The 9,436-nt window shown below is 46.9% G+C and overlaps 2 protein-coding genes across 4 annotated transcripts in view; both read right to left on the bottom strand.

The window, feature by feature from the left end:
- DNAH10 (dynein axonemal heavy chain 10) overlaps window positions 1-1,991 on the bottom strand; it is a 174,117-nt gene extending 172,126 nt beyond the window's left edge. Inside the window, exon 1 of the mRNA XM_054663807.2 lies at window positions 1,402-1,991. Within this exon, the coding sequence (XP_054519782.2) occupies window positions 1,402-1,615 (214 nt within the window). The 5' untranslated portion in view covers window positions 1,616-1,991. The remainder of the gene's footprint in view (window positions 1-1,401) is intronic.
- A 3,937-nt stretch (window positions 1,992-5,928) lies between these two features.
- The window catches only part of ATP6V0A2 (ATPase H+ transporting V0 subunit a2), a 45,786-nt gene continuing 42,278 nt past the window's right edge, over window positions 5,929-9,436 (bottom strand). For all 3 annotated transcript variants that reach the window (XM_003314010.7, XM_016924562.4, XM_063785275.1), the window contains 2 exons: window positions 7,216-7,387; window positions 5,929-6,274 (listed from right to left, as the gene is read on the bottom strand). In XM_003314010.7, the coding sequence (XP_003314058.1) occupies window positions 6,169-6,274; window positions 7,216-7,387 (278 nt within the window). In that variant the 3' untranslated portion in view covers window positions 5,929-6,168. The remainder of the gene's footprint in view (window positions 6,275-7,215; window positions 7,388-9,436) is intronic.

The raw sequence follows: 9,436 nt of genomic DNA, 5'->3' as shown, positions 1-9,436 counted from the left end.
TTGCAGTGAGCCGAGATTGCACCACTGCACTCCAGCCTTGGCGACAGAGCTAGACTCTGTCTCAAAAAAAAAAAAAAAAAAGAAGTGGCCAGGTGCCAGGTGGCTAACACCTGGAATCCCAGCACTTTGGGAGGCCGAGGCGGGAGGATCACTTGACCTCAGTAGTTTGAGACCACCCTGGGCAACATGGTGAAACCTGTCTCTACCAAAAATATAAAAATTAGCCAGGCATGGTGACGCATACCTGTAGTCCCCAGCTACTCAGGAAGCTGAGGTGGGAGAATCACTTGAGCCCTGGAGGCAGAGGTTGCAGTGAGTCAAGATCGCACCACTGCACTCCAGCCTGGGTGACAAAGTGAGACCCTATCTCAAAAAAAAAAAAAAAAAGTTAAAAAATAAAATACAAGAAATGAATCTGCCTGGTACCTTTAAAAAAAAAATCAAAGGTCTGCCGGCCCTGCCACCCGAACCCAGTGAGAGGCCCTGCAAGGGATCCCCAAGTCCTTAAGGGGCTGGAAAAGTAGCCCAGGAGACTGGACAGCCAGGCAGGAGGTCCCGGCAGCTGTGCTCCGGCTGGTGCTCCTGCGAGAAGGCGGCTTTCGAGGTCCCAGTCTCCTTCTAGCTGTTTCTGAAGCGAGTTGTCCTGCCTCCTCCTCTCACCTGTGCTGGCCCCTCCCTGCCCTCTCAGTGTCCCTGGGCCTATCAGAGAGTAGGTGGGGCTGGGGATCCGCCTCCACAGAGGGTTCTGGGACCCTGGTCACTGTCTTTTTGTATTTGCCATGCTAATTTGTTCAACATAAACATTTAAAGTCTACTGTAGTTTTTAAACTTTGTCCTAGCCTTTTTTTACTTTTTAGGATATAAGGAGCCTCCAGAAGTAGAAAGGGGTGCTCTTCGGACCCTCCGTGAGAGGCTGCGACGGTCAAGGAGAGTGACAGTGACCTGGGTCCCTGCCACACCTGGGCATGGCTCTACCCAGCCGTTCGGATTATTGCACAGTGGATCTTGACGGCCCGTGGGCCTTGGGCAGGTTACTTAACCCCCTCCGTGCCAGTTTGCTCATCTGTAAAATAGGGATGAGGATACACCCGCCTCGTAGGGTTAAGGAGTTGATACAAGCGTTGGAACCGCACCTGGCACGGGGTGCGGGCTAAGTCAGTGTTTGCTGTGATTTTTCAATCAAGGCCTGACTTTCAAGTGGGCTGTGGGCCCAGGAGGGCAGGGACGGCTGTGATTGCTGGGTTCGCCCGGGGCCTGCACGTGGCGGGCGGCAGCGTTTGTGGACAGCACCTGAGGCCGGGGCCGGACGATGGGCAGGCTCTAGCAGCCCCCGCGCCCGCCGGAGAGGCCGGGACGGGCAGGAGGGAAGCCCGGGGAAGGGAGCGGCGCGTCGAGGCTCACCAATCTCCACCTCCACCTCCTCCGGCACCATAGTGCGGTAGATGAAGAGCGCCGAGGGCCCCTCCTCCTCGCTCGCCTGGTTGAGGAAGTGCAAGATGAGGTCCTCGCCCCGGCCGTCGTCGCGGTTGAGCAGGTCCTCGAAAAGCTGGGGGTCGGTGATGCCGAAAGCAGCATACACGCGGTCGCGCATCCACAGCACCCGCAGGTCGTCCATGGCGCCGCGCAGTGCAGAGGGAGCCGGGCGCAGGGCGGGCGTCCGTGGCAACGGCGGCCCTAGCAATGGGCGCCCCGGAAACGGCCGCAGCTCGCCCCGCCGACGGCGCCGGCGCTGGGGGCTGCAAGCTCGGCAGTGCCCCGCGCCCGGCCCCTCGATCCCGAACCCGCGAGCCGCAGCCCACGCCCCGGCCCCGAGATCTCGGAGGCGCGCACCAGGCCCCCGGGCCGCCGAGGTAGACTGGTTGCTCCCTGGTCCCGGCAGCGCGCACGCCCCTGGATGCGGAGCGGGACCCTCGCCGCCAGGAGCCGCCCTAGGGCCGCTGCAGCCGAGGGTGCGACCCCACCCCACGCCGACCGGTTTGCAAGCAGCCCGCCCACCTTGCCGATGAAGCTGGGGCTAGAGAGTTGGCGAGACGAAGGTCACAGCACCTCGGCGGCGGCAGAGGCGGGATTAGAGGCCAGACGAGGAGGAAATAAGCCGAGAAAGCACGAGTTCCTCATGGCCTACAAAATCAGGGAAGGAGCAGAGTTCTTTAGCTTTCTTGCCAAACCAGAGCATAATAAAGCAAAACACCCACGTTTAAAAATATATATTTATTTGTCATTAGCAAAAGGAAGTTAAATACTGATAGAAGATGCAAATTTGTCCTTTCATGCATTTGTGGAGCAAAGTACTAACTTGTTCACTGTCATTTCCCCTCACAAGGAGTTGAGCCCCTAGATGACTCAGGCTAACCCTAAGAACCTACCTAGCCTTCTTAGATATTCCCATCAAAGAACAGGTGGAGTGAAAGTATTTCTGAAAATTCTAAACCAAATCAGCAAAAATGGCCTGACTGTGGGAAGACTGTTCGTTCAAACTGCCTTATTCCCATCATCTTGATTTGACAGCTTCGTAATAACCTTCCTGGATATATTCCCTGTGGCACGCAAGCAAACCCGGCTTTACGTTTTTAATAGAGGAATTTATTGTTTTAAATGCGGACTGTAGAATAGGTGTAGACGTTGTTTTTCTTTTCCAAAATGTATCAGGCTCTAAAACGTCTGAATATGTAATTCATGGACATCGTAAGGCTGACCTATGCTACAGGTATTCTGTGCCTTATTAAACAACTGCAGAGGGCCAGGCGCGGTGGCTCACGCCTGTAATCCCAGCACTTTGGGAGGCCAAGGTGGGTAGATCACCTGAGGTCAGGAGTTCGAGACCAGCCTGGCCAACATGGTGAAACCCCCGTCTCTACTAAAAATAAAAAAATTAGCCGGGCACTGTGGCAGGCGCCTGTAATCCCAGTTACTTGGGAGGCTAAGGCAGGAGAATTGCTTAAACCCAGGAGGCAGAGGTTGCAGTGAGCCGAGACTGCACCACTGCACTTCAGCCTAGGTGACAGAGTGAGACACTGTCTCAAAAAAAAAAAAAAAAGTTTAAATAAGCAACTGCTGAGGGGATGCTGACACCAGAATGTTGTTATAAAATATCCATTCCAGAAACAGAGCAGCATTCAGCGAAAGAGGAGTTCCAAGTCCTTTCGCTGCTGGAAAGTCCGCAGGGCTCACCCAGATCCTATCAGACAGAACACCCTTTGCACTCCTTAACTGACCACGGCAATTACAGTCTCCAGCCCAGCAGGTTGAATCAAAGTCTAGTTTACTGAAGAAATCCCTTGGGTTTTAAGATTCTGTTAACACATGGTAATAAACATCTAAATAAAAACAGAAATGTCGTGTCGTGACATTTATCTTTAGGAAAATAAACATATTCAGTATCATCCACACAACTTGCCATCTGTGCTCTGGATCTCTGCTATCAAGGGAATGAAGTATGTTTTAAAAACTGGATACATAATAGGTTCTAGCAAAAGGCTTAACAAACAAAACTGAGCGATAACTCTGGTAACATAACACTGGAGCCCATCGCTTTATAGAGAAACAAATTCCCGTGGCCCCTATAAGACACTATTATCAAACTACATTTCCAGAGAGTGCTTTCCCAGAGTTAGGATTCTGAATTCGCTTTTCATATAATGACATTCTACATAAATACTACATAGATTTCAACAGAGAAATGACTGCATCCTCTGCTCTATGCTGAGAAGAGGTGTTAATTAGAAAGAGTTAAAAAAGTGGCCCCGGCCGGGCGCGGTGGCTCACGCCTGTAATCCCAGCACTTTGGGAGGCCGAGGCGGGCGGATCACGAGGTCAGGAGATCGAGACCATCCTGGCTAACACGGTGAAACCCCGTCTCTACTAAAAATACAAAAAAATTAGCCGGGCGTGGTAGCGGGCGCCTGTAGTCCCAGCTACTCGGGAGGCTGAGGCAGGAGAATGGCATGAACCCGGGAGGCGGAGCTTGCAGTGAGCCGAGATCGCGCCACTGCACTCCAGCCTGGGCGACAGAGCGAGACTCCGTCTCAAAAAAAAAAAAAAAAAAAAGTGGCCCCATGAGAATTACTAGTGGGGAGCAGTAAACAATTCTCGTGAATATCGTGTCCCTTATTTACCAATCAGCTAACAGTGCCCTGAAGTCTTGGGCTTCCTAGGGATGAAGTAGTTACCATTGTTTTTATGACAGACCCCTGGAGCAAAGTAACACAAATGTCCCCTTGTGGAAGCATCAGCTCTAGGTGAAAGCAACTCTGAGACCTGACCAGCACTGCTGGGATGTCATAGTCACCCAACACAAGTGCCCGACATGACACCTTTCTAGGGAAGCATAACTTTGAGAGCAGAATCATTTTCAAGCATTTCATCGGCATCATTTGATAATTTAATATGAGGGACAAAAAGCAGTAAGTCCAAACTGGCCTTGGGTAACATCTCATCAAGTAGCACACAGAATCTGTACTGTAATTGAAAGGGTTTAATTGTAGGTCACGGCTGTGTCAATGCTGTTCAGCTCATGCCTTGAAATCACCTGCCCAGCCACGTTAAACTCAGCACCTCCAGACTCTCAGCTTGTAACAGAAGTGCCAAGCTCTCTACCTCGAAACAGGATAGAGGAGGATGCGGGCAAATAGCCTTTTAATGTGTATCACTCACAATGTCAAGAAGGTGAAAAAAAGTCAGGTTTCTTTTTGAAAATAATTGTCTAAAATCAAACTAAAATATGAAAAATTAACATAATTTGCAAGAATATAGGTCAAAATGTTCAATAGGACTGACTCAAGTTCACAAAAAACCAAATGTCAAGTAAACAGATGAATTTAAACTAAAGATTATAAAACAATGGCTATTAAGAATTAGTTTTCAACTGATCTAAACAGTGTTTGAAAGTTTAAATTAACTCAATACTTTTATCAGAACTTTAGCTAGAAACAGTCTGAAAGTAAAAAAATTATCATTAGACTGTTCTCAAGGATAAGTGCAATCTCTTCATGGTAAAATATCTTCATTTATATTTTGTTACAAAAATATACAAAATACTACTTTTTACCTTTCCTTCACTCAGTATAAACCCTTCTGGTTCAGTGACATCAGCCAAGCTGTCACTAAATTCAAATCATGTCCGCATTATATCTTCTACAGTCACACTGGGTTTTAAGGCTCAGCATACAATTTATCTTCCAAACATACAATTATCATAACTGGTTTTATGTAAGGGTAACAGGATAAGAGTCTTTAAAAAAATATACAAGTGGGATAACCATTTGTTGTATGTCATTTTATCCCATTGTCCCCAATTACTAAAACAAGACAAAATTGTAAAAACAATCCTCTACTTGGAATTCTAGGTAGCACAGGATAAAAAATGTTTGCATATTTTGGCCAGGCATGGTGGCTCACGCCTGTAATCCCAGCACTTAGGGAGGCCGAGGCAGGTGGATCACTTGAGGTCAGAAGTTCGAGACCAGCCTGGCCAACATGGTGAAACCCCATCTCTACAAAAATACAAAAAAATTAGCTGGTCATGGTGGCGCATGCCTGTAATCCCAGTTACTCGGGAGGCTGAGACAGGAGAATCACTTGAATCCAGGAGGCGGAAGTTGCAATGAGACACGATCGTGCCATTGCACTCTAGCCTACGTGACACAGCAAGACTTCATCTCAAAAAAAAAAAAAAAAAAGTACATATTTTTAAATCCAGCAGAATAAATGTGAATGTTTTGATTACCCATCATTAAATTTTTTTAAAAACTATCCCTACTTCAGCTGTTGGAAAATATTATCTGGCAACTTCAGGTGACAGATTAACTCTGTTGTTTGTTTTAAATAAAGTTTAAAGGAAATAAGTATCTAATACCATTTTCAATTAGCCATGCAAAATTGGCTTCTCTCCCCCAATCCTGTATTTGAAAAAATAACTTTAACATAACGTTTGGCATTAACTTATATTTGCTCATCATAAAAAACCAAAAGAAATTTTTATATCTCAAATTGGTAAACTTTACAAAATATTTAACATATGAGGAAGAGGTATATCTTACAGAATTATTTGCTATGTCATAAGGCAGTAATGAAGATGGAATTTTTCCTATCATAAATCTGACATAAGTGAAAGTCTATAACATGGTCATTCTCCATAAATCTGAAAGCTTGTTGGTTACAGCAATATGATCATGCCACACTGTCGTCGTTATTGAACTTTGATGAAAGTAGACTGAATGAGAAAGGAACAAATTTGGTGCCTGCACCAACGTAGAATTTGTTCTGAAATTCTACCCTAAAAAAAAAAAAAGCCATGTATTAATGGAAGATTATGAAATCACATTCCTTAAAACAACATTTATAAGTTAAAAAAAAAAATTCCTGTGCTGAAATTACTTCATTCCAAAATATGTTCTTGGCACATATATTTTTACTTAGCTAAACACTGCCCCGCACCCCCAACCCTGTGCTGGCTTTCCCAGTGTGAACAGAAACTCTGACACATCCGCTGTCTCTCACTGCCCAACACACAAAAGCACGTGCACAAGTAACGAGACCCTCTCCTGCCACTTGGGTCACTGGAGGCACAGAGCAGTAATCTGACCTACACCATAAAACATTAAGAAATACATAAGAAGGATTTATCTTGCAATAAGACAGAGCAACCTGTCAGACCCAAAGTGAATTAGGGAGTATGAAACATACGTTAGTATTCTGCAAACTTAAACTTGCTTTTACTTGTCAGTGATAATAGTTCAGAAACAAAATACATTTTTTTTTTGACACAGAGTTTCGCTCTTGTCCCCCAGGCTGGAGTACAATGGCATGATCTCGGCTCACTGCAACCTCTGCCTGCTGGGTTCAAGCAATTCTCCTGCCTCAGTCTCCCAAGAAGCTGGTATTATAGGCGCACGACACCACACCCAGCTAATTTTTGTATTATTAGTAGAGACAGGGTTTCATCATGTTGTCCAGGCTGGTCTTGAACTCCTGACCTCACGTGATCCACCTGCCTTGGCCTCCCAAAGTGCCAGGATTACCGGCATGAGCCACCGCACCTGGCCCAAAATACAATTTTAACTCAGAGGATATGAGCACAGATCCCAAGGGAAGGGAAGAACCGGCCTAAATTCAGCATTAGATTTTGCAGGGGCTGTGTATATTTGGTTGGGCGGGGCGGTGGGGGGGCGGGTATGTTTTTTAAATAACAGCTCCAAGGCTAGGTTTCAAACTCACCAGTGGAGGCGTATGGCGTGAAGAAACGCAGAAAGCCCTTCCATGATCAGAAGGATGAAAATGGTCAAAACTGCAAAGAGCGCGATAACCGGGAGCAGTAGCAAGACGCCATAGGTGGTGTCAACGCGGAGGCCCACGCGCATCAGCATGGCCCACAGGACATCAGACAACTCTGCAAAGGAGTGCAGCCTGCACAGGTCATGCTCGCTTATGTACAGTGGGTCCCTCTGTGAGCTACCTGGACTGAGTTTCCCCCTGACAGCCCTGAACTATTATCCCATAAAATAATAGACACACATGTAACACAGACCCAATTGTTTCTCATGTGAAAGCCAGTCAGCTCCGAGACGGTCTCAAACACTAAGGAAGACCTGGTGCTCCAAAAATATCAGAGGCCATCTCCCAAAGGGAGGTCTTGCCCCAGACTAGGTTTGGGTTGTGACCTCCCAAAGCAGCACTGGACCAGGCAGCCAGAAACAGGCTCCCAGGCCTGGTTCTGCCACTGAGGGACCCACTGGATGACCATGAGTAAAGCACCGACACTCAGTGGCTTCAGTCACCACCTCTGCAAAATGGAGATGAACGAGACAGGGCCCCTTCAGCCATAAAATTCCAGACCTTTGGCTATGCTTATAAAAACATAAGCATTTTTTTTAACTTAAAAAAAAAAAAAAAAAAAAGACACCCTCTTGTCCGGTGGTTTCCACAAGCACAGGCAGTGCTTGCTTTGCACAGTAAAGACCTTGCAATCAAAACCATCCGAAGCATCCCTATTAATCCATGGGAAAAATGGTTTGCTCTGTGGCCTTTAAAATTGTTAAAACATTAAAAACTCTCTTATTGTTGGCTATATTGTTGGCCAACAATAAGAGAGTTGTTTTTCGGTTTCTTTTTTTTTTTGAGACAGAGTCTCGCTCTGTCGCCCAGGCTGGAGTGCAGTGGCATGATCTCGGCTCACTGCAAGTTCTGTCTCCCGGGTTCACACCATTCTCCTGCCTCAGCCTCCTGAGTAGCTGGGACTACAGGCGCCCGCCACCACGCCCGGCTAATTTTTTGTATTTTTAGTAGAGACAGGGTTTCATGTGTTAGCCAGGATGGTCTCGATCTCCTGACCTCATGATCCGCCCGCCTAGGCCTCCCAAAGTGCTGGGATTACAGGCGTGAGCCACAGCACCCAGCCAATAAGAGAGTTATTAATGTTTTAACAAAAAATATAGGGAAATGAAAAAATGGTAAATCTATCTTTGAAACATTAGAAGCACTGAGTATTAAAGTCTTTTGTCTGTTATTTAAAAAAAAAAAAAAAGTTTATTAGGGTAGTTTGAACAGTGCTTGGTTCCTGCTGTGTAAATTGGCAAGCTGGGTGACCTGAGGCAGAGCAAGCATCTTTCCTAATACTTGCCAAATTGTCCTGTTTTTTTTTTTTTTTAGCTTTTTTTTTTTTTGAGACAGAGTCTCGCTCTGTCGCCCAGGCTGGAATGCAGTGGCATGATCTCGGCTCACTGCAAGCTCTGTCTCCCGGGTTCACACCATTCTCCTGCCTCAGCCTCCTGAGTAGCTGGGACTACAGGCGCCCGCCACCACAACCAGCTAATTTTTGTATTTTTAGTAGAGATGGGGTTTTGCCATGCTGGTCAGACTGGTGTCAAACTCCTGACCTCAGGTGATCCACCTGCCTCGGGCCTCCCAAAGTGCTGGGATTACAGGTGTGAGCCACTGTGCCCGGCCTGTCCTATTCTTTTCTACGTCTGAACCCACTTGCAACATTGCACCCTTTGCACAAACCTTCAACGTCCTGAAACATTGCCGAGCACCACTGGTGGGTTATCAGCATCTTCATCACGACACCTGCCACACGTAGGCTGGTAAATGCACCTGCACCTAACTGCACGGCTAGGTACTGTGGTGACTGAAATGGGAACCATGCTGCCGGGGAACAGGTGTTAACTACACTGTGGAAACTAACATGTGTGCATTACTGGAATTGTGCAAAGGGAGGACTCCTGTGATCAAGGCTACCCATGAGTGCTGTGGCAGGACTTGCTTGAAATAAACAGATATTCACACTTGGTAAGGCAGCAGTGAATAAAATAACTACTAACAGAAACAGTAATGGCAACAGTAGCAAGTGCTTACACCAGAGGCTCCCAAGCCGTCTCAGTTCTCAAAGCCCCTTGTGTCTCAGTGATTTTTTTTTTAAATTGGGCAGGCTCTGAAGCCA

Source organism: Pan troglodytes, chromosome 10 (assembly GCF_028858775.2).
Source record: "Pan troglodytes isolate AG18354 chromosome 10, NHGRI_mPanTro3-v2.0_pri, whole genome shotgun sequence".
Lineage (NCBI taxonomy): Eukaryota > Metazoa > Chordata > Mammalia > Primates > Hominidae > Pan > Pan troglodytes.
This window is presented reverse-complemented; position numbering and strand designations above follow the sequence as displayed.